General features: G+C 39.1%; 3 protein-coding genes across 3 annotated transcripts; 1 reads left to right on the forward strand and 2 right to left on the reverse strand.

The window, feature by feature from the left end:
* Window positions 1-2,724: 2,724 nt before the first annotated feature.
* Window positions 2,725-14,615, reverse strand: RB195_012452 (uncharacterized protein; the record flags this gene model as incomplete). The annotated part of the gene is made up of 3 exons (XM_064194303.1): window positions 2,725-2,829; window positions 3,205-3,307; window positions 8,243-8,385. 3 exons carry the CDS (start codon window positions 8,383-8,385, stop codon window positions 2,725-2,727), a joined length of 351 nt encoding a protein of 116 aa, XP_064051886.1.
* A 2,129-nt stretch (window positions 14,616-16,744) lies between these two features.
* On the forward strand, window positions 16,745-18,145 carry RB195_012453 (uncharacterized protein; the record flags this gene model as incomplete). The annotated part of the gene is made up of 7 exons (XM_064194304.1): window positions 16,745-16,897; window positions 16,998-17,075; window positions 17,451-17,510; window positions 17,570-17,593; window positions 17,650-17,705; window positions 17,928-18,033; window positions 18,137-18,145. 7 exons carry the CDS (start codon window positions 16,745-16,747, stop codon window positions 18,143-18,145), a joined length of 486 nt encoding a protein of 161 aa, XP_064051887.1.
* Window positions 18,146-20,228: 2,083 nt separating this feature from the next.
* RB195_012454 (uncharacterized protein) lies at window positions 20,229-24,646 on the reverse strand (the record flags this gene model as incomplete). Its single annotated transcript, XM_064194305.1, has 12 exons — window positions 20,229-20,240; window positions 20,508-20,580; window positions 20,646-20,713; window positions 20,789-20,969; window positions 22,173-22,292; window positions 22,783-22,892; window positions 23,152-23,214; window positions 23,301-23,410; window positions 23,951-24,116; window positions 24,192-24,291; window positions 24,367-24,512; window positions 24,572-24,646. 12 exons carry the CDS (start codon window positions 24,644-24,646, stop codon window positions 20,229-20,231), a joined length of 1,224 nt encoding a protein of 407 aa, XP_064051888.1.
* Window positions 24,647-25,663: the final 1,017 nt, after the last annotated feature.

Consider the following 25,663-nt stretch of genomic DNA (forward strand, 5'->3'; position numbering starts at 1 on the left):
CTGGAAGAATTGCAAAAGTTGCATGGAGTGTAGTCTTCATACATAAAAACATTACTCATAAACCAACCGTACCGTAACCCAACGTGCAGAATTTTACCGATTCCGAATTGCAGTCGAACGTCAAAACTTGAAACGCTATACACCCTTATTTTAGAGAATTTAAGACTTTATTTAGTCCTAATAGTTAGTTTTAATCCTTTAACATAATACTTTAATCCACACTTTAATCTATGTTAATTGGCAGTTTAATTTAATCCATAACTGGGACACAACTTATTGGATCAGATTTCCTGGACGATTTACCAGCTCCCACCTTACCCAATGCACCTAACAGTTGGCTTAAATCTTGACCTTACCCGTCATTATCTGACAGCTTTGCTACTCTTTCAGTTTGATTTCGAATTCATTGAAAATTTCATTGAAATGCTACTTTTACTCGTATTTTGACCACTTCAATCGAAAGTTTCCCGAAATAGAGTTCGTTCATAGTTTGGTACTGATATTGATTGCCCTCTGTCCAGATTTTTCCACTGCATTTAATACTTGAACAACATCAGCAACATGAACATTTCATTGAGAAACTGAAGCAGATAGAATTGGATCTTTGCGTCGAAAATGATTGGATCCGGACGCGCATTATTGGCATCGACACCAATAGCACTAATCTAGTGATAGTAGATCCAGAAATACATAATTCTCCACCATCAAAGAAGAATAATATACTTGATTTCATACGCTAGCTGTGGAAACGAGTTTGTTGGCACGACAGCTATATATCCGCATTAAAGAGCAGGTAAATGGAAAGAATAAGTTACGAGAGTAGGAACCTTAAGATGTCCATGGAATACAAAAACACGACGGAGCCGATTTTGATGTCAGGGTCCAATTCTTAGTAAAAAAAAAATCTAAATCGTTGGCTGGAAAATCGCTGGAGGCATCTAGGATCCAAGCCAAAATTCTTGAAGTGAACCGCAAGGGCGAATGTGCATCGATGACACGGAAACTCGCGCCATATCTCGGATGGTTCTTCTGATCCGAATGAGACATTCGAACCATTTGCTCTAGTGATCGATCAGTCAACGGCCCATGCTAGGCGCCTCCGATCAATGCTGGACATTCAGTATAGTCGCCAAGTAGCGTGGAATTTGAAATTCCCTGCTGCCTTTTTCTATACTAATTTTCATCCTCACCATTACTTGAATAATTGAATCGGCTATTCCAGGCTCTGAAGAAGGTGATTTGCCAAAGCGTTAACCAATGAAATTATTTAATAACCTCGTGTACGGGTCATCAAAAAATCAATATGACATCTAAGTATGCCGAGGTTCATTGATAGTCAAACTTTTCAATTGACTCGAAGAAGAATAAGTAATAATATAATAATAATATAGTAATAATAGTAGTAATATCGATCTCACAAACTGCAAGGCTCGAAGTCATTCCGACATTTTTTCCATAGCTGAATACACACACTTCTGCTTCTTCTGACTCAACAACTAACGAATAACTCCACATTAGCGGCGGAAAAAGGATATTTTTGCCTTAAAAAATCCATGGTGAATTCGAAGAAGTGATCACTGAAGCTTTTGCTTCGCAAAAATCTAATCCTCTGTGCACGAATTTTATCCCTTAGTTTCCGTTCCATAAAAGCCAGCTACCCAGAATTGCCTTGTGTGTGTTCTAAAAATCACAGAGATTAAATCGCTGGAAATAAAGGAAATAATGGTGAGCATGGAAAATAATATAGAAAAGGGCAGCAGGGAATTTCAAATTCTAATATGTTCATTCAAACGCGAGGAGCAAAAAAAAAGTTCCTTGCTGGGAAATACGGTCCAGCAGAAGCTTCATACTGTGATGAGGAAAGCAATGACGGCTGAAAATGCCCAGTACTGGAATAGAAAGAAACATCCGCAAGTGTTGAGGCGCTACGAGACCCCAGATGGGAAGGGTTAGTCAGACCGCTCAGTGATTTATTGCAGGGTTAGATCAGAGATGATCTGCGTGCAAAAAGGTGGCCATTTAAATATTTTCAAAGTCTGCTGATTGAAAATCTGTCAGCTTTAATAGCTCCTTCGCTAAGTTAAGACGTTTTAGTGTTAAGACTACAATGCTCTTCATTTCAGTAGGTTGATGACGATGAGAATCTCTGGTAGATTCACTGTTATTACGTGACCTAAAAGAAGTCTTGAGAAATTCCTTTTCTGAAAGACATCCTTGGAGGTGCTGGACTCAGGGTACACTCACTTTGAAACTTGAAAAGATCCGCCGATAAGCAAAACAATTTCTGTAATTTTACTGCTAACCTCAACGTTAGAGCTCAATTCCACTTTCAATATCTTTGTCTAATTTTGTGGATAGCTCAAGAATCCGAATTATCTTTGAGAACGATCTTGATAGAAGTGAAAGAGTTACATATTTTCAATTTTCATGTGAAATTTTCTTTTCTTTTTAATCATTTCTACTGGATCCCTATCTGCACATATGTTGATGGGAACAGAAACAATTCTATAAGCTGGGTTAAAATCCTGAGATGCCTGCGCAGAATTCCTACTACTTTTCAAGGATGTTTCGAAAACTCACGTGGAGAACGACGTCAAATCGAAGCAGAATCGCCGAACAGAATCATATGGAGTTGACTTTGTCAATTCCTTAAGCTGTGTCCACAAAGCTGAGTTAGTGAAGGCACTTTTATCAATGCAGCATTTTCGATTTTAAATTAAGCCGTTAGCAAAGGTTAGATGCCAATTCGTAGGACTTGAAAGTTCTAGCATTTTTCAGTTCCGTATGACCATCGAACGCCACTCTATCAAATTCGTCAATTCTCGAGAGCTGAAAAGAACATTATCATTTTTTTTTCTTGATATTCTTATGAATCTACTATTCCAAGATCAAACTTTACAGTCACATTCCATTCTTTTAACTCTAATCCACCGAAATTGCATGCTGTCTAAACATGCTTACTAATGATTGAAATATTATTATTTTGACATTGATAAACTGATAAGAAGGTACGTTCTAACGTTACGTTAATAAAAAATTAGACATAGGAATTCCGCAAAATACTGTGCGTCTTCAAAGGAATGTTAGTGTCCTTTTGGAGCTAAACAGAAAATATGCGCTGGAGATGCTCACGTAGATAATTTATATCCAATTACGTAGCGAAATAGGAGAGCTTTAACTATTTTTAAACATTAATCTATTTACCTCTCCGGTTAACGCATAAGTGACCTTCCTTCCATCTTTTGCAGCGGCCTTTATCCAGATGATCCACTTGTCGTTGGGCTGAAAACTATTGAAATGAGGATAACTAGAATTGCTACCCACTGGATTTCTTCGAAAACGATCCGCTAGGATTTTTAATTTTCTGGAGTATTCGCCTTCTCACGGCCCTGAGTGATCAATCTATTAATCGTTCAATCTATTAATCCCTAAGCTCCTGTAAGTGTGCGACAATCCTGGAATGGAAAGAGAATCAAGCATTATCTTTCTGTAGGAAACATCTGCTGATTTACTTGATCCTTGCTGACAAAAACCGATGAACAGCCGTCCTTTTTCGTTAATCAGTTTATAGCGTTTTTAAATTTTACAGTCTAATCTGAAACGATTTCATTGATGCTAGAATAGCTGCTTTTGCACCTAGCATATCTAAAATCATGTGTAAACAGATGTAATGGTGAGTTACTGATAAACTAGTTTAAGCGTACTGCTAAAGTTAGAGTTTAGAGTTCTTGTTGTTTTCGCTCGCCTTCTCTAGTCAATAAGAATTGAAAGTTCGGGCACTTTCTGTATATTTTTGATACAAAATTAGATTTTTCTTTTCCTCGCAACTTTTTTGGTCGTTCTTTCTCTAAAAACTCTGGGCACTGATGCAAAATTTCGTAGTTTTCATCCTTAAGGAGTCAGCACTACACTTGAAGAATACCCCAACCGTATCCTACACCTATACTCTTTCGTTACCGCTGTAATTCGAAAAGATTATTTTGAGTATTCGATATTCTCTGTTCACTACTTCTCAGTCACTTCTCGGCAAATCCGCTGTGAAATATCGCTCGGTGTTGTTGCATCAATAATTATGGTAACCCATTTTTTTGGTGCGTCGCACCAAATGTGCAGCTCCGAACGTCCCCTGCCTGCGGCGCATGAATCCCACGTCGTAGGCTAACCTGATCATAGGCTCGTCACTCTAGGTCATTGCATAGTCCAACACGCGTTCCAAAACCTCAACGATTACGAGTTGCATCGAAACTCGTTGGCGCATCCCAAGTGGATGGACGCCAGTGACTTAATAATGTATTTTTACTGGATATCCAATTCGTATTCAAGTAGCGTCTTGGTAAAATCAGCTGTGAATGGCACCTTACATTTGAATCTTTGAACATTCTATGAGAGAAACAGTACCTTCTCTGAAAAAAGTGCGGAATACGTAGCAATTATCAGTTGGTCATCATTGCTTTGGACGTACCGATAGCTTACGTCCTCTACACCTATTTCAAGACTTCCACGCTAATACTTTTATTTGTAACCGTCAAAGAATAGATGATCCTTTGAATAGATTAAGGATGCATGCTAGTCTAGTAGCATTCCTACTACTAGCAATCGCATTCTCGGCCTCCATTGTTCAGCAGAATCAAATCGTTTTTTAAGACAGGCGCACTTTTTGGGACGGACGCACACGGAGTGCTGGCGCTAAGCGAGTGAGCGTAACAGTAAGTGAGTCTCACGAGCAGCAGGACACTTATCTGTTCACCATTCCGAAGAGGAAGCTCTAGGGATAGCGAGACTAGGAGCTCACAGTAATCCTGGATTGATTCAGTCCTTGCCGCTGACAAACGGCGGAAAATGTAGGCTCCTGCGGAGACGAGAAATTTAGAACGACACTTTCAAACGAAATGGTTTTTCTTAAATTGACTTAACGGATGGATGGACCTTTGTGCCTACAGAAACATCAATTCAGATATGCTCAATACAAAGACAGCTGTACATCAACATAACTGAAATCGTTTTAGACTCGACCATAGGTGCTGCTCTAAAGGTTTTTCCTCCGCGTTCAGTGCCATCGTTCAATGTTCGCATACCATTCACAAGCAATAATCTAAAATCGCTACAAACTGATTAGCAATGGAACGTGTGTAGTTTTTTATTGATTTTTTTAGATTAAATTTAAGTGAAAATGGTAGAGGTTTTAGACTGCTTGTGAAGTTAACTAAGAAAATGAGATTTCAGGTATAATAATAACAAGTTGAATTAGTTTATTTGTTAAACGATTAAGGATTAAGGAATGTTGCACTGTGTTGTTGCCTGCACATCAACATCTTCATTGTTTCTACTGTTAAATCTTCCACTTGTTACTACAACAACTTTGTTTATACTGGCCAATACATATCTTAAGGGACCTAAAAACCGAAATAAACAGGTACGTTAGGTAAGGTAAACGAAACGTTGGGTTAACAATAAACTTTTTCGAACTAAATCCTTTAAACTATATCCACAAAGCTATGCTAGTCTAAAGAATCGCTTTTTTAAAACAGCACTTTTGATTTAACATCAAGCCGTTAGCAGTTCCGAAACTTAGATGACACTTCAGCGGGTTCGAAAGTTCTAGCATGTTTCAGATGCCAATGACCATCGAACACCACGTTTTTAGGACGTCTCACCTGAAAAAAAAGTATTATTTTCTTGATATTCTTATGAATCTACTGTTCTAAGATCAAACTTTACAGTCACATTCCATTCTTTTAGCTCTAATCCACCGAAATTACATGCTGTCTAATCATGTTTACTATTGATTGAAATACTATTATGTTGACATTGATATACTGATAAAAAGGTATGTTCTAACGTTACGTTAATAAAAAATTAGACATAGGAATTTTGCAAAATACTGTGCGTCTTTAAAGGAATGTTAGTGTCCTTTTGGAGCTAAACAGAAAATATGCGCTGGAGATGCTCACGTAGATAATTTATATCCAATTACGTAGCGAAATAGGAGAGCTTTAACTATTTTTAAACATTAATCTATTTACCTCTCCGGTTAACGCATAAGTGACCTTCCTTCCATCTTTTGCAGCGCCCTTTATCCAGATGATCCACTTGTCGTTGGGCTGAAAACTATTGAAATGAGGATAACTAGAATTGCTAGCCACTGGATTTCTTCGAAAACGATCCGCTAGGATTTTTAATTTTCTGGAGTATTCGCCTTCTCACGGCTCTGAGTGATCAATCTATTAATCGTTCAATCTATTAATCCCTAAGCTCCTGTAAGTAAACGATCCGAGAATCCTGGAATGGAAAGAGGATCAAGCATCATCTTTCTGTAGAAAACATCTGCTGATTAACTTAATCGTTGCTGACCAAAATCGATGAACAGCCATCCTTTTCGGCTAATAAGATCATGGTGATCTTGCCCTCCTATTCTAAAAACACCTGGAAAAAGGTGGGGATAAATACATTAAGGTAGCACTTGCAGGCCAATCTGAAATTATTTCGTGTATGTTAAAACAGCTGCTTCTGCATCTAATACATCTAAATTAAAATTTATGGCGGTTTCAGATCTTTTCTAAAAACGCTTTGAAGATAGCATAATGACGGATTGTTGATGGAATTCTAAAAATCCTTCTTCTGATCTTGTGTTCTTAAGCTTCACATTTCCATAGGAGACCATCATTTCTGCTATCTTTCAGCGGTATCGGTTAAACCAACAGCAAAGTGTAATGGGATTCCCACAACTCACTGCAATTATCTCAGCATTGTTGGTTAGGATTTTTCCAGGATAGGAAACATATAAGTTCTGATCTCCCTCGTTTGGTCTACATGCCTAATACTCAGTCGTTAAGTGCCGGCACCCATTCTCGGGAAAAAGAGCCGATCAATTCCACTCAGTCTACTAGTAAGGTTGAAGTTCGGATTGCTATCGTTGGGATGGGACTAAGTTAACATGGACCACCCAAGTCACATCCATGAATTCAACATTATTATTATAATCATTATTATCAATATTTAATTTTTTCAATATTTCCGCGGTTACAAATATATAGGCTGTGGAGGAGCTGAGATTCCCAAACTTCTCGTTACGAAACGGACCTCTCCTGAATCCACAGAGGTAAACAGCGCGTTTTCCAAATATCCTACACTGCTGGTAATCGAACCTTCAGTAGCTATAAATTTAGCACCTTTGAAATAGAAAAGAAATATTCCTTTAATTAATTTACCGCTTGGTTTCTGCAATAAAAAAAACCAGCAAAAGGTGTAGGAAGAATTCAGATTAAAATTGTTGTCAACTTGGAAAACTTGAGGAATTCCCATATTTCGCGTGATACCTTCGAATTTTGTCTATAATGTATTGATAAGGAGTGTTTGAAGCTGAAGCTCGAATGTTCTCCAAATGTAGAAATGACGCGTTTAGAAAGAAGACTATGAAATCTTCCGCTTTTAGTTATAATATAAAAAGGAAGAAAGACTGTTGGAGATACACAAGTCCAATTTCGTAGAACTAATAGCACTAATATTAATTTTCGTTGATCAGTGAAGACGAGCGAAGCAAACACAGGAGAAGATCTGAAGTCCGGCTTTGACCGGACGCTCAGACTGGTTATAATATAATATAGTATAAGTATTATATTATAAAAGTCTGAATATCCGGCTAAAGCCGGACTTCATACTTTCTGTGATTTTAGCGTTGCTCCCCTTCACTGATCAATGGAAGTTCATAGTAGTGACATTTTCTGTAAAATCAGAATTCTCTTTTTCTAGCAACGTTTTCTTCTTTCTTTTTCACCATAAATAAAGGCAAAAGATTTCAAAGTCTTCTTTCTAACGCGTCAGCTCTACATTTTGAGAATAACCTTAGCTTCAAACACTCCTTCGGTTTCAATATAATATAGGCACAATTCTAAAGCATTTCTCGAGGTATGGATGATCTTCCTGTTTTCCCCAACAACCATCAAAGAATGATGCTTTAACATAAAATGACGTAAATCATCGCACTGATAAAGTTAAGTTCTACATCAGATCAAGTAAGTTGTTGGGTACCATTTAGGCAACTGTTTGTGTGGGTTTTTGCACTTTTTGAAGAAGGCATGGCACCAAGTTGAGACGAACGTGCAAGGAAATTGATACGTTGAGGATTCATAGAGGTGCAATGCAATGCAACACGTGCAGTGGTCATGAATATGGAACGGTTGCAACGTCTAATTTACCTTTCGCGACATCTGCACAAAGTTATTGCGCACTGGTGTTGGTGCACCAATTCAACGCCATTGGACCCGTCGCACCCGCTTCTATAAGAGTCTGGCGCGGGTGGACCCGTCGCACTCCCTTCTTTAGGTATCTGGCGCCTGTGGACCAATCTGACGCCGGTGGACCCGTCGCACCCCCTTCTGTAGGCATCTGTCGCCGGTGGACACATTGCAATCCACTCTACCAATGTTAGTCTATACTGGAAGAGAAAAAAGTCTCTCCAAATTATTTTTGCGAACACTTTAGGCAATTGTCAACTTTTTTTTAACGTTTTTGTGTTGATATCTGGAGCTTCTGCAGTGTTTTCCACAAAATTTTAGTACGGAGAGTGAGAAAAGCTACGCTAAGCATTCTTTTTAACATTTGTGGTTCAGAAATCTGTAGTGCAGTAATCTTTTTAAGATACTCGTTTTTTCAGCTCAACTTTCACAACTGCGAAGAAGGTAAAATTCCGCAGAGTTTGTATGAAGTCGACGTTTGAACTCCATTGGGAAGTTTCTGCTAGTGATCTGTGGTTGGAATCGGCTGGAAATGTCGAGCCGAAATAGGTTTATTTTGGTTTTTGTTTTTTATTTATTTTTCGCTTTTTTATCATTGTTTATCGTTTATCTTATTTGTTTTTTTTCCTCCAGGCTGTTTCCCCTCCAAACTGTTTATTTGTTTTATTTTGTTTTAGGTTTCTTAAGATATGCATCGTGTTGTCATATGCCGTTGTAGTAACCAGTTGAACTGTATGCTTCTTGTGTGGTTTATCTTGGACAAGTGGAAGATCTAGCCGGAGAAACATGGAAGGAACCGAGACTTTTCATGTGTCTGGGAGAAGAAACAAGCAGTAACATACTGCGAAATTCCTTATTCCCTAATCGTTCAAGAAATCAACAAATTCAATTTGTAATTATTATACCTGAAATCTCGTTCTTTTAGTTAACTTCACAAGCGGTCTAAAACCTCTCATTTTCACTTAATTTTAATTGAAAATAATCAATAAAGAGCTACAGACGTTTCACTGCTAATCAGTTTTTAGCGATTTTGATTATTGCTCGTGAATTGTAGATGAACTCTGAACAACCATACTGAACGCGGAAGAAAAACCTTCAGAGCAGCGCCTATGATCGAATCTAAAACGATTTCAGTTATGTTTACATACAGCCGTCTTTGAATTAAGTATATCTGATTTGATGTTTTAGGAGGCACAAAGGTCCATCCATCCGTTAAGGGGATTTAAGAAAAACCATTTCGTCTGATCGTATCGTCCTAAATTTCTAAATTTCTCGTCTTCGCAGGACTTTTTATGTCAACATAAAGACTGAATCAATCCAGGGTTACTGTGAGTCCCTCGTCTCAGTATGCTTATAGAAGCTTCCGTTTCGGAATGGTGAACAGATAAGTGTCCTGCTGCTCGTGAGACTCACTTACTGTTACGCTCACTCGCTTAGCGCCAGCACTCCGTGTGCGTCCGTCCCAAAAAGTGCGCCTGTCTTAAAAAACGATTTGATTCTGCTGAACAATGGAGGCCGAGAATGCGATTGCTAGTAGTAGGAATGCTACTAGACTAGCATGCATCCTTAATCTATTCAAAGGATCATCTATTCTTTGACGGTTACAAATAAAAGTATTAGCGTGGAAGTTTTGAACTGGGTGTAGAGGACGTAAGCTATCGGTACGTCCAAACCAATGATGACCAACTGAAAAATGCTACATACGGAATGGTGAAGAGATGAGTTTTCTGCTGCTTGTGAGACTCACTTACCGTTACGCTCACTCGCTTAAAGCCAGCATTCCGTGTGTGTCTGCCCTAAAATCTACTCCTGTCCTAAAAAACGAAAGGAAAAGGAGTGCTACTAGACTAGCATGCATCCTTAGTGTCTATTCAAACGACAATCTATTCTTTGACGGTTACAAATAAAAGTAGAGGGCTAGAGGTCTTGAACTCTTGTAGAGAGGTCTTGTAGAGAGGTCTTGTAGAGAACGTAAGCTATCGGTACTTCCAAACCAATAATGACCAACTGATAACTGCTACATATTCCGCACTTTTTCTGAGAAGGTAGTGTTTTTTCTCGTAAAATTTTCAAAGATTCAAATGTACGATGCCATTCGAAGCCGATTTTACCAAATAAACTACTTGAAAACGAATTGGATTTCCAGCAAAAATACTTTATAAAGTGGAGCTTGTCGATAGTCAATCCAGCAACAGCCAAAATTGTTAACAAACTTTTCTACGGTTAACGTTTCGGCGTCGTCTCCTTCGTCAGAGCCTGGAAAGTCAGATCATTTGTGACATATCCTCTCAAATTCCTCATCCACAACAAGTCATCATCCCCTAAGATGCTATATCCAAAATCGGAACCAAAAGAGTTAAAAACCTTGTACTTACCTAGGTAGAGATTTGTGGGAGGTATTTCAACAACTCTCAGTTGGTCGTCGAGACCACACCTAACCAGACTTGCCCTTATCGCCTTACTCAGGTCGTCGGTTATGAAAGGTAAGCAGAAATTGATCTTTTTGGATTCATCCACCTTGGCATCGATCCACTCCTGGACGCATCGATCCGCTTCTAAACATCAGATATCACCCTTACGGCTGTCCTTAACATGTCCCGAATGACTGATTTCTTTCTTTTCCAGGGGTGAGCTGAAAAACAGTAAACTAATATGTTTTTACTACTTTCGCACTTTAGGAAGATGTACCAACAACTTGTGTTCAACTTGTACGAGAAGCCCTTTCTTTGAGACAGAAGATCGTCTCAGAAAAGCAATCCACCCAGTTTCTCCGCCCGCTGTTTAAAATTCCACGTCGTTCCGAACTTTAATTCCAACAAGCGGCTATACGAAACATGCGGACTAACGAAGGGGAGCCGACAAGTGAGAGAACTCGAGAAACTTCTACTTCGAAAGGCACTGAAGATAAAGCAAGATCAACTGTATTCGATGTTGTTAAAGGGTGCTTGTAAAGAAGAGAGTTGTAGATGATTCGTGCTCAGCAACCTTTAGAGGAGAATCGTGGGTGAGTCAAAAATTATTTGTGATACTATTCGCTCTAATGCCAAGTCTAGACTTCAAGGGAAATTCGTTAGGCTACTGCATCGAAAACGAACCAAAAACACTTTTTAATAATTGCAGCAAACCCTAGTAGTCGTAGCCTTGACCATTTTTCAAAAGGTGCGAAAATACCGCCTCGTGTTTCTGTTAATGTTAGAATATCGTGGCTTTTAAACGTCATACTTGCTCCGTTGCTTAAGTATGTTCCCGCTCATTTATCCAACACCAACATGTTTCTTGAGCAACTTCGAAGCGCGCTCTTAGGAAAAGAATGTGTCGTTGAATCTTTCGATCTCACTTCTCTTTACACCAATGTCTCAAACAGCGCTGCATTGCAGGCCGTGTTCGAGCTACTCGTAGAACACCAAGACAGTCTGAACCTGTACGGGTTTTCCATAAGGCAAATCATTACGCTCCTGGGTGAATGTCTAAAGTGCTCCATATTTCGCTGGTCGGGACACTACTACAGACAGATCAGGGGTTTGGCCATGGGGCAAAGGCTAGCTCCCACACTAGCCATTGCGTTCATGTTCAAAATAGAACAACCCATCCTGGAACGAAGAGCTTTCCTGTACTGTCGTTAGATTGATGACTGCTTTATCATATGTCCCACTCAAGACGAGATGTACACTTGTTTTGAGCTTCTAAACCACCAATCCCCTTACATACAGTTTACACGGGAGAAACCCAAAGAAAATTGGCTGTCCTTCCTTAACGTGGAAATACAGTGGTCCAACAGTACAGTGGTAAGTGGAAGACACGATGGTTTCGAAAACCTAGAAGTAAAAACATACTAGTTCACTGTCTTTCAGCTCACCCTTGGAAAACAAAAAAATCAGTCATTCGGAACATGTTTAGGACAGTCATATGGGTAACACCTGATGTCCAGGAGCGGATCGATGCGGTTAACTTGGCGCAGCGGATCGCAACCTCTAATAGCTACATAGATGATGTAACTCGTAGGCCAGATCTTATTGCGCAGCGAGATTATGCCAAGGTGGAAGAATCCAAAAAAATCAATTTCTGCTTACCTTTCATAACCGACGACCTGCGTAAGGCGATAAGGGCAAGTCTGGTTAGGTGTGGTCTCGACGACCAAGTGAGAGTTGTTGAAATACCTCCCACAAATCTCAGGAAGCAGTTAGTACGAAACAGAATGTGCGATCGTATTCGCCTCATTCGTCTCAGAACTGTGTAATATGTCCATTTGGTAAGGCAGGCGATTGCTTGGTCTCTGGTGTAGTTTATTTGATTTCGTGCAAAACATGCAGCGAAGATTATATTGACGAAACAGGGCGACCTCTTTGCGTTCGTATTAAAGAACATCTAGGTGGGATGAAACATTCAAACACAGCGACCGCTCTCGGAACCCATCGCAGAAAGTGTTATGAAAATGCTCCTTTCTGCATAGCTGCCACGATACCATCATGCAAACCTGAAATTGCAGCTCGCAGAACTTTGGAGGCGTTTTGGATTAACGCTAAAAGTCCAGAATGAATAGAAAGGAAGAATGCATAGCCGTGACCAACGAGCTGGCTATGTATCCAGACTTTTGCGGGTTTTGATCTACGGGGTCATATACCGGTCGCATCCTAATTAGTATTAGCGGAGCGGTTTTATCACGCGGAGGTCCGCTAATATCAGGGAAACGCGGCTACCTAGGTAAGTACAAGGTTTTTAACTCTTTTGGTTCCGATTTTGGATATAGCATCTTAGGGGATGATGACTTGTTGTGGATGAGGCATTTGAGAGGATATGTGACAAATGATCTGACCTTCCAGGCTCTGACGAAGGAGACGACGCCGAAACGTCAGCCATAATAACGTTTGTTAATAATCTTGGCTGCTGCTGGATTGACTATCGACAAGTTGCAATCTATATGCCAAGATTCAAGGAAAGTCGAACTTTCGCACTTTACAAAGTCGCTGGCGTACCAATCCACCTGGGATAAGCCAACGAGTTTTACGGCAGTTCGTAATTGTTGAGGTTTTGGACCGCGGGTTGGCCCATGCAACAACTTTAAGTGACGAGCCGGTGATCAAGTTATCAGTGTTGCATTTTTCCAGACAAGTCATGCACCAATTTATCAAAACAGGAGAAATCAAAGGCATGGCTGGCACAAGGGCGGTGTTAAACCATCGACCGTGTGGCTACAGCGGACCTCTAACAGATTGCGAAAAAATACTTTATACAACTACATAAATTTAGAGGAGGCACCTATAAAAGCGATTGTTCGCTGCACTTGGTAGACAGGCGTTCTATGGATGCAGTCCGGCGTCTACGTTTACAGTGCGCTTTGAGACTTGCGTAAATCACACTAATGCTTTGCACAATCTTTCCAAAAGATTGCAGATTGTTTCAGGAGTGGAATAACGCACCCTCCAACAAACAAAGATGTGATAAGAAATAGAATAATATTCAACCAGCTTTATTTTCTAAAATACCACAGTCGGTATCTTCAAGATGGACATCGTCGGCGGATGCCGATTTGATTCATTGACCTTATACACCGCAGCTTACAGAGAACCAATTTGCGCAAATGTGTCTCCGTGTCGGATAGTCTTCTACCCCCCACCAGTTCTGAGTTCCGCTTTTCGAAAACAATTACATCCTGACTGCTCTCGATCTTAAAAGAACATTATTACTAAGTCGTTCTTCTCGTTCTGAGAATTTTCAGCTGCAGCAAAATAAACTCCAGCTGTAAACTTTTGTTCTAAAGGCTGTCTGTAATCTGTCAGCTCTAAACCTAAGATCCAGAAAGAGTAAGAAATAAAAATAACAAAAACAATAAAAAGGATAACCTAGTCCATTTCTAATCCATTGCAAACAAAATGTATACCAATACTGATAAGTTAAAATTTCTGATTTCCCTGCTAAAATCTAAGTGTTCTAATGATTTTCATTCATGTCCTCTAAAACAATAAGATCTGGCTGTTTTCCTTAAATGATTCACATCTTCAGCAAAAGTACCCTATGTGTTTTAAGAGAACCTGCTGAATTAATGTTACCTCTCCAATGATGACGGCGAGGTACGCTTGACCCTTTACTGTGAAGCCTAGTGCGGTCAGACTAGTGTCCTTCGGCTAAAAATCGAAGTTTTTGTCTTTGCTAGATAGCAGGTTGCAAGATCAATTGCAATTCAAAATTTTCCACTGGCTCAACGAAATAATAAAATCATACTAGCTTTTTTGCGAGGATCTTCTCCACAGCTTCAACGTGACCCTTGGGGGCATAATCCACTTCGAAGCTCTTAAGTGAGAAGCGGACTGACTTGAAAGGACGGCAGTCGTCTTCAGCACAAGCAATCCAGGCGCAGATTGCGAACAGAACAAGGCAACGCATCTAAATCTCATCGGATCTCAGATTTTCAAAGGTGAGTTAGCTTTGAAAAGGAAAAGCTTTGAAAATAGAAAACGAAGTGGAAGAAAAGATGTTGAGATTTGAAAAGAAGTGATTGGCTGCAGTCTTATATACTTGACACTAAAAGCACATTAATATTTTCTCCACTATATTTTTTTAGCACTGATGTTGAAATCGAAGTGAAGCGCTGCAGACGAGGAACGATTGATCGTCATGGCAAGCAAATGGAAGTAGCCTGGCCACATGATCTACCAATAACAAATTCAGTTCTAGTTATTTTAGTATTGTTTTGTGGTTATTTTTCACCTAAAATTACGGAGAACACCAAATACTATGAAAACGAGGATAACTAGAAGTGTTAGCCACTGGATTTCTTCGAAAACGATCCGGTGGGACTTTCAATTTTCTGGAGTATTCGCCTCCTCACGTCTCTGAGTGATCAAATTCGTTCAATCTATTAATCCCTAAACTCTTGTAAGTAAACGATCCGAGAATCCTGGAATGGAAAGAGGGTCAAGGATTATCTTTCTATAGAAAACATCTGCTGACTAGCTCAATCCTTGCTGACAAAAATCGATGAATAGCCACCTTTTTTGGCTAATCAGTTCATGCCGATTTTAGATGTTGCCTTCTTATTCTAAAAATACTTTGAATAACGTGGGGGTAAATCCATTAGGGTAGCAGTTACAGGCCAATCTGAAATTATTTCATGTATGTTAAAACAGCTGCTTCTGCATCTAATACATCTAAAATAAAAACTTATGGCGGTTTTAGATCTTTTCTAAAAACACTTTGAAGAATGGCATAATGGTGGATTGTCTTATGCTTCACACTTCCATAGGAGACCATCATTTCTGCTGTCTTTCAGCGGTATCGGTTAAATCAACAGCAAAGTGTAATGGGATTCCCACAACTCACTGCAATTATCTCAGCATTGTTTGTTAGGATTTTTTCAGGATAGGAAACATATATGTTTTGATCTCCCTCGTTAGGTCTGTATGCTTAACACTCAGTCGTTAAGTGCTGGCACCCATCCTCGGGAAAAAAGAGCCGATCAATTCCACTTAGTCTACTAGTAAGGTTGAAGTTCGGATTGCTATCGTTGGGATGGGACTAAGTTAACATGGACCACCCATGTCACTTCCATGAATTCAATATTATTATTATTATTAATATTCAATATTCAATTTTTCAGTAGTTCCGCGCCTACAAATACAGGGCCTGGGGGGATGGCGAGGATGTCTAAAGCTGGGTGAGGTGGACACCAGCTATCGATATGTTCGCATCAAAGGTGATCAAATGATAATTGCTGCACCATCCATTCCTAGAACTTACGAAAGTTTTCTTTTTGCGAAATTCTTAAAAACCTAGGAAAAAAAACCTAAAAAACAAGTTTGTGCTGAAGAAAAATGTGAAAAAGAAGAAAATGCCGCTGTTTCTTGCGCAAAAAAGAAGAATATATCGGTTAATGTGTTTGAATTCTCAGCTCTAAGAATCAATTATTAGCAAACGCTGTTCACTGCCAGCCTCCTCTTGTACGAGTCGCTACAGCCGACGGGTGCGAAGGGACAGCGTGTTCGATGTCAAGTTACTCTTTCCATCTTAGCATTCTCGGATCGTTTACTTTCAGGAGCTTAAGAGTGAACATATTGAAAAGATCTGATCATTTACGAAGACGAAGCGAAAACTCCAAAAAATTTAAAATCTTGATCATCTTCGAAAGAACTATAACCGATGACTGACGGTTCTATGCTGAAGTTATCCTCATTTCAATAGTATTCTGTATTTTCCGCAATTTTAAGGGAAAAATAACCACAAAACAATACTAAAATAATTAGAGCTGAATTTGTTATTGGCAGATCATGTGGCCAGGCTACTTCCGTTTGCTTGCCGTGACGATCAATCGTTGATCGTCTGCAGCGCTTCACTTCGATTTCAACATCAGTGCTAAAAAATATAGTGGAGAGAATATTAAAGTGCTTTCAGTGTCATGTATATAAGACTGCACCCAATCACTTCTCTTCAAATCACAACATCTCTTCTTCCACTTCGCCTTTTCTTCTGTTTTCAAACCTTTTTCCCTGTTAAAAGCTCCGAAATTCTGATAACCAATGAGATTTAGATGCGGTGCCTTGTTCTGTTCGCAATCTGCGCCTGGATTGCTTGTTTTTAAATGGGGGAACAAAAAAAAAAAACCGCCAAAAGGGAAGGAGGCCCCCAAGCATATCACTGCAGCTGTGGAGAAGTTTCTAAAAAAAAAGCTTGTGTGTAATCCATGATCATTTTTTTGAAGTGTTGGACATTTGAAATCACAATTTATTCCGCAACGTACTATATAGCAAAAACACGAGCTTCGATTTTCAGCCCGAAGACGAATTTTTCAGCTGGGTAGAGGCCACTGCAAAAGATGGAAAGATGTACACTTATGCGATAACCGGAGAGGTAAATAGATTAATGTTTAAAAATAGTTAAAGCTCTCCTATTTCGCTACGTAATTGGATATAAATTATCTACGTGAGCATCTCCAGCGCATATTTTCTGTTTAGCTCCAAAAGGACACTAACATTCCTTTGAAGACGCACAGTATTTTGCGAAATTCCTATGTCTAATTTTTTATTAACGTAACGTTAGAACGTACCTTTTTATCAGTATATCAATGTCAAAATAATAATATTTCAATCATTAGTAAGCATGTTTAGACAGCATGTAATTTCGGTGGACTAGAGTTAAAAGAATGGAATGTGACTGTAAAGTTTGATCTTGGAATAGTAGATTCATAAGAATATCAAGAAAAAAAAATGATAATGTTCTTTTCAGCTCTCGAGAATTCAAGAATTTGATAGAGTGGCGTTCGATGGTCATACGGAACTGAAAAATGCTAGAACTTTCAAGTCCTACGATTTGGCATCTAACCTTTGTTAACGGCTTAATTTAAGATCGAAAATGCTGCATTAATAAAAGTGCCTTCACTAACATAGCTTTGTGGACACAGCTTAAGCAACTTTAATTGACAAAGCCAACTCCATTTGATTCTGTTCGGCGATTCTGCTTCGATTTGACGTCGCTCTCCACGTGAGTTTTCGAAACATCCTTGAAAAGTAGTAGGAATTCTGCGCAGGCATCTCAGGATTTTAACCCAGCTTATAGAATTGTTTCTGTTCCCATCAACATATGTGCAGATAGGGATCCAGTAGAAATGATTAAAAAGAAAAGAAAATTTCACATGAAAATTGAAAATATGTAACTCTTTCACTTCTATCAAGACCGTCCTCATAGATAATTTGGATTCTTGAGCTATCCACAAACGCTGTTCTCTGCCACCCTCCTCTTGTACGAGTCACTACAGCCGACAGGTGCGAAGGGACAGCGTATTCGAAGCCAATTTGATAACAATTTTCAAGTGAATTCTTCTTACACCTTTTGCTGGTTTTTTTTATTGCAGAAACAAAACGGTGAATTAATTAGAGAAATATTTTTTTCTATATCAAGAGTGCTAAATTTAGAGCTACTGAAGGTTCGACTTCGAGTAGTGTAGGATATTTGAAAAACACGCTGTTTACCTCTGTGGATTCAGGACAGGTCCGTCTCGCAGCGAGAAGACTGGGAAGTTCAGTTCAGTTGTTGTTGTTATTGTTTAGTTTTAATATTTATTATTGTTGAGTAGTTCAGTTGGGCAAGGCATATGCACTCAAAAATAACGAGGTTTTAGTGAATGTGAAAGTGGCATAGCCGTTACTGGGTCCTTCTATTTTCTACTACAATACTCTGACTTGCTGACTTAATCGGAGTGCTGGTTTCATCGTCTGACGCGATTACTCGCAACTTCGCTAAGGTGTGCTGTCCTTGAACACATCTCTGCCCAACCTTCTCGATCTTCTGCGAGAGCTTGCGCGAAATCAATGCGTTCGGCGCTACTCCATATCCTGCGAAACCTTACTTCTCGCCTAAACTGTCTATCCGCCTATCCAGGACGGGTATCCTCTTTCACCACTTCAGTCCAGAACTTCTGCTTTCGGCCAGGTTGTCTCTTCCAGCCTGAACCCGACAAACTCCCCAAGACTAGTTGAGAAAGACGATCTGCTGGTCTCCTTAATATAAGAACGAAGTAGCGAAGACGATTTTCTGTAGCCACTTTTGAAGGGGATGCAAGATGTTGTTATCTTCCACGTGTCATCCGCCGGTACACCACGTCGACTTTCGCGTAAAGCTCTTTATTGTTGCATTCCCTATAGCAGAAGCAGTAGTTGCAGTTGACGACGCAACTTCCTTCTAAGACACTTTTCATGGTTGGCTTTCATGGCCAGTGCTGTGGGCGACACGTGCAGAATTGCACGTGTGTCTTGTATCCGCACATGCAAAGCGAACCTTTCTCCGCGTCATTTAAACCGGGAGCGTTTTCCTTGCGGCATCCTGGATTCACTTTGTAAAGGAATCCGCATCGCAAAGCTTCTTCCTGGTCCTTACTCCAGCATTAATAGACACACTTTGGCAGAGATTCGTCCGGCATTCTTCGTCCTTCAGACTCGCCATGTCGATTTTCCGTTGAGCAGCTCTAGATTTTCGGATATCCTACTAAGGAATGTCCCTCGCCAGAACGTAGTTGAAGTCTGAGAGTCCTCATCTTCTGCTTGCACTGTTCTTTAGGCGTTAAAGAGTTGAACCCTGCCACGTGACCTGATGGCGTCGATGATTCCTCCTAAACGTGGAAGCGATGATGAGCCCCGCCTGTTCACATAAGTGAACTAGCCAGTCACTGTTGCCCGACGCGTGCTCTCCTGGATAATGCCATTTCCCCAGGACATTGGATTGCACGTTGATTTCATCGCAGGAGGCTTCCTTACTGCTGTCCTCAGCGTTTTCCGCAGGTGCGTAGGCACTTACGATCCAGAATTTACGTCCTTTGCGATCCCGCTGTCGTACGAAGGCGCATCTTGACGACGTTGAACCAAATTCCTCCACCAGGTTGTTGTAATCGTTCCTCACAGCTATCGCGCAGCCAGCTACTGTCTTCTAATCAGCGTCGCCGCAGTATATGCTGTAATTTTCGATGCTGATGACATGCCGATCTCTTATGTGTGTTTCCTGCAGCGCAGCAAACGACGCAGAGAGATATCGTGGAAGCCTAGACAGGGCGGTTTGTTGGAGTTCACTCGATAGTGTTCGGCAGCTCAGCGTGGCGAAACAAATGGTTGTTCCCAATGATTACATGCTCCCTTCAGGCAGTTGACCTTTCAGGTTGTGGGCTTTGGCGATGTGTTGGATGACAGCACCTTGTTGCAATGTTTGGAAATCTTTCGCCATAAAGCAGTGCAGGTTATATAACTCATACGTTTCCAATGCGTACAGTCGAATGCCTGATTGCGTTTAGTTGAAGCAGGGGCACCACGAGCAGGTAGCAATCGGACTTGTATACGCGCCGCCACCACAATACCATGACTATGTTTACTTTAAAAAAATACAGAACATTTATCATTTGCATCGAAAAAGTACAGAAACCAAACAGATAGAAAAATTTAATACAAGGGTTTTTTCTTTTCATTTTCTGTTTTTTGAATTTCTCTACATTACTCTTCTGATCCTTACTTTTGACACAGCCTAATCCATGTCCTGTAAAGCAATTACGCCAGTCTACTTTATGTTAGGAATTTCAATCTGTTGCAAGATGAGAGAGAAGATCTATGCATCGTTATGATGCTTTGTTTTGATAGAAATGAAATTCCCTCGAAATAATGAATTCAATACTCGGAAGGCACATTCCTTTTGGATAAGTCACACGACTTCAGGATGCTACTGCTGTGCATAGCAGAACTCCCCCTTCGGTTATGGGCAATAATATAATATAATACTTATACTATATTATATTATAATACTTACCGTAAAGTCCTTATCGATATCGAAATCCTTCAGTTCTTGGATTATACTGAAGTCTGTTAGATCTTCGTCATTGCTGAACATTGGAAAAATAACCACGAAATAAACAAAAAATTGCTTGGAGATCAAGAAACAACGCACAAGTTCTGTTCCTCTCCATCCATCTTAATGAAAAACCACACTAATGAATTGCGATGCGGTGACCGTACCTAAAGAATGAAATAAATGAGAAGGTTCTCCCTGACCATCCGGGAGGGTGGATAATGATTGCGGACAACCCTTACCTTGTTCAAGTGTGGAAATAGTTCACCTTGTCCGGAATTGTAGAGAAGAACTACTGCTACCAATACTGTCATTACTACAGTGGACAGTGCCAAAATTATGAACCATTTGTATGTTCCAGAAAGTAGCAGATCAACAGCTTCGGCTATTATTGGGAAACATGGATCTAGAAGATCGTCAACACTGAAAATTTTAAAAGATGTTTCGTTTGTAGTCTTGCGTGTATTGTTGATGATATTCAGACAGAAGGTTAGATAAGAAAAATAAGCAAATTTTATCTTCTGCATATTGTATCGCCTAAGGGGAAAACATGTAAAGTGCTATTTTTCTACCATTATCACGTCCTCGAGTCGTACAGATAAATGTATGCATAACCAAAAGAATCAAATAATTATCTACCACTGGGAGACCGTATATGGACTAAATTGGATTTTTGTTGTTTGGCATGAAATTCGGATTTCTCTCATGCACTTCAATTTCCTAAGAACTTTAAACAGTTTTAAAGAAAAATAACATTTGAATTTTGGCTAAGCGTACACGTAACACTTCAGGTGGTGACTCTGCGACCAGTTCTAATCCCTACGATCTGTTAGTTGTTTGTGCCGCCAGTGGAGTTACATTGGGGAGCGCAACGATTACGGATCTATCTCAACGTGGCTACTGTAGCTCTTCATTCCTTCTGAGACGCAGAGGCGTCAGATGAAATTATGCATCCACATACGACCCAACACCCTCATATGGTTACCTCATAAACGTATAAGTCGACGCTAACACTAGAGAACTTCGGTGAGAGAGTAGTGTGATATGAGGAGAGCAATAAATATAGGTTACTGGGAAGGATCTTTTTTTCCACCAATTTACTGTTTTCCCCACAATTTATCCGAATACGAAGTGAATGTGCATTAAAAAAAAAGCCAGCGCAAAACGAAATTGACGATACGAAGTTCTGCCCACGAATAGATATGGATACTGGTGAAGTTCATGTGTAGTGCATGAGCTGAGATTACGCTCAACTTCCAGAAAAAGACGTACATAACAGACCTGTATGACTTTGTTCCCCTAACGATACAACTTTTTGCGAAATGTAACGCAGAGAATTCGATCGTGATCCAGCGTACGCAATCCATCAAATATAGCATACGTAAATAACAAAAGCGCGCAACTCTGGTTTTACGACCCGTACTAAGTTGCATTGTTCTGGAGATCATAATATCAGGCAAGGCCATACAATGCGCTTTTTTCCTAAGAAAAAAAAGCGACCCCTCTCTTCTACCCATAAATTTCACTCTATTTTACATCGTGCATCGTGTATTTCATTTTACATCTGTCCTTACGAAAGTTTTTCTGGCTTATCTACAAATGTTTTTTTTTTCTAAAAATACTCACGGTGGTTCCCTGAAAATACCCTTGTAATGTTCATATGCCTTCTTTGGTTTATCATTCATCAATTCAAACTCAAAACCGGAGTTCTTAGAGACGTTAACCAAATAACATTCTGGTTTGTTACTGAAAACATGTTAATAAGAGGATTTTGAGAAGAAAACGAAATAAATACTGGATTTAAGACTGTAAGAAGAGGCGTAAGTGTGGATAGTTAGAAACAAACGAAATCAAATATTACATTCTATGAAACATTAATCGACTAAATCACCGTATACTCCCTTAAACAATCATTAACATGTTTTTATTGCCTTATTGGGATTTGATGGCATATTTTCTTTCTAAATTTTTTTGCATTATTTTGCTTTATTACCTATGTTATGTATTTGCAATTGTGATTTTGCTACACAGGCCATTTTCACGAGGAAGGTTAGAAAGTTCAGATTTATGATCAATAAATTACTTAGCACACTAATACATACATGAGTCACACAGTACTATATATTCTATGGCCGAGTTACTTACTATTTATTGTTTTTAGATGAGACTGTGATTACAGTTCCCCGTTTCCTGTACTGTAAATTTTAGTTGAGTAAAGTTTTCTTGCAGAACCTACGTTTTACAACAATATGGAGGAACACCACACGATTCACTTAATCGCAAATATCTTGTCCAAAGTGGGATCCAGAAGAAATTATTCTCATGTTCGTGAACTTCGTTTGTGAACTGAAACATTTGTACTCTTTCTGAGAACATTCAGCACAGTAACCTACACTTTGTAGAAAATTTTCATCGAAACGAAGCGCTCGTAACGAAACTAAGACTACAAATCCTAGCAGGAAATAGTCCTTACGGTAAATTGTAGCGTTGACGAACTTTTCAGGAAGAAAAAAAAGAAAAGAAAAAGGAAGAACATCGAAGCAACTTGTAATTTTTGAGATTTGAAATATATCAGTTATAAGAATGTCGATAGGGAGATCCTTACCAGCATCTTATGACGGAATAGGTATCTCGAAAACCAATCCGTTTTCTTTCCAAACCCACAACACTAAAACAACGCTTTTTCAGATAAAAAGATGTATGTAGAATATTTTTTTCTGAATGGAAACATTTTTTTCGAGCAAAATCCTGTACCTTGTAGTGTACATGAAAAGCTACCACATCTCTATATTCGGCTCTATTCTCACTAATTATGTAAAGATAAAGATCAGCTATCAAATGTTGGCTATGAGCATAGAAACCGGCTGAAATGGAAATTTAAGAAGAAAATTTTCACTATAAGGTTTTCCAGTAATTGGTTTATCTACGGATATCGTACAACCGTCGTTTGTGTTAGTCAATCTGGGTTCCCCTGGTTTTTACAGTCGACTGGACTGCTGCTGTTGACGTCCCACTTCAATCGCTGGCTCTACCGCGCAGCTTCAAGCAAGGCACAAGTGCACTGCGCAGAGGTTCAGGATGACCACCGGATCGAGCCGACTGGAGAATGAAAATGAAAAAAATGGTGTCCCATTGGTTCCTCTGATGTCCTTCCCTGATATCGAACGATTTGGTCATTTGGTTTCCGGAAATTTCTATGAAGGTCGGTTGTGGAGGGATATCTTCGTCAAGGTGACCGTAACTCAGTCGTCCTTCATCTCTATGGTGTGCTCCAATCGAGCAGCCTTCTGGACAAACTTAGATCCTACTTCCATGTTTTTTATTTGGCCTTTCTTCAGCAAAGACAATAGTACAAAGTCTTCTAAAATTTGAATGTCTTATGATAAATATTAAAGTCCGCTCACCAATAAATGGTGCAGTTCCGATCAGAAGGACCACAACAAGCATGCTTAGACCATATACAAAACTAATTATTGATGAACGTTGTATTTGAAAAGATAAAATCAATACAAACTCCATAAGTATGCCAGTGATGGTTAAAAAGATGGCTAACGCAAGAAACTGAAACACCTGTAATGAAAAATATTGTGATTTGTCATTCTTTCTTGAAAAAATAGAGCCGAAAGCGAAAACAGAATTCCCAACCATTTTAAAAATTAAACTTTTATGCTGTCTTCTAAATTTGACGAGGAAATCAAAGTGAATATACCGTAGATCCCAAAGAATCCATAGCAAAGCCATCATGCTAAACCAAAAATTCGTTCTTTACGTAATTTTTCGTATAATACTAAAATTATGTGCTTGGAACTCTGATTCTAACCATATTATTCGAACAACGGCAGTAATCCATGAAAGATATTTCCATCCAATCAATCGTATTCGATTTCTTTTCAAGACTCTTTCCACACCACGTTTCTGACAATCACTGATCAATTCGTGAACGATCGCAAGGCGAGATTCCGGTTTCTGAATTAAATGAGTCAAAACTTTAAGGATTTCACATCAAATATTTTGAAAGAACTTACAAGTTTTCTGCATTTTTCTTTGTTGAGAATGATACGCAACCAATCTCTCTGAGCTGCTTCTTGCTCGCTATTCATAACCAGTCAGGAAGAACCGGTGGAAATTAAATGAAATCTACCCGACTAACCTGTTGACAAATCAGTAGGATAATTACGATAATTTAATATGAGGAATGAATGAAGATATCCCCAGAGGTGATTATCACGAAACAAATCGGTGAAAACGTCCAGTGTAGAGAACGGAATCCATACGTATCGATTGAAGTACAGAGAAAGTGATTTCTTCTTGTGAATATAAATAAAATCTCCGCTAATCAGGATCATCCTAACAGAAAGGTAGTAATAACTTCTACAAGCTGAATTTAACATTAATCTATTTATTTGTTTATTTATAACTAATGTTATTAATCAAATCTCAATAATACTTACGTAAATGATAGTTTGATAATTTTTATTGTTCTCCTGCCCCTTTTAGTGCCCTCCTCACAGATCATAGAGAATTTTTTATTTATATTCTGATTATGACTAGGAGTTATAGACAAAGAGATAAAAGTATGTAAATCTGTAGATGTTGGTCGTAATGCCACCGTAAAGTACTATGAATAGCATGATTTTTCTTCCAGATTTTTTTTTTGAGAAAGCCTTTCTTGGACCACTTGGCACTGGCAGCGACGATTCCATATAGGAGAACTTCTATAACAAGTAGTTTTTTTTTTTAAATTGATCATAACTAATCCTTTAATAATTTCGATTACAGAAATTACTTTCGAGTTTTTTGTTTTATTTCAAGTTGATTTCATATCAAACTTCAATTTCGAAGCAAATATAACTGTGATTCACTATGATGGCGATATTACAGTTTAATATTGTCCTTTATTAAAGTGTGATTCATGTAAAAGTGGTCTAAAGAGAATTTCTGATATTTCGGGAAGACGGAACAGAAATAGCGGCGAAAAAAAGATGTGCATCGTTCGTTTTGGAATGTACTGATGTGTAATTCTGTCGATTTGTTATCTGTATTAAAATTTACTTCTTATTTCTTTTCACTATTTCTATTTCACTAAGAAACATCTGAACTCTTCTGATTCTTTGCGG

This window comes from Necator americanus, chromosome III (genome assembly GCF_031761385.1).
Source record: "Necator americanus strain Aroian chromosome III, whole genome shotgun sequence".
Taxonomy (NCBI): domain Eukaryota; kingdom Metazoa; phylum Nematoda; class Chromadorea; order Rhabditida; family Ancylostomatidae; genus Necator; species Necator americanus.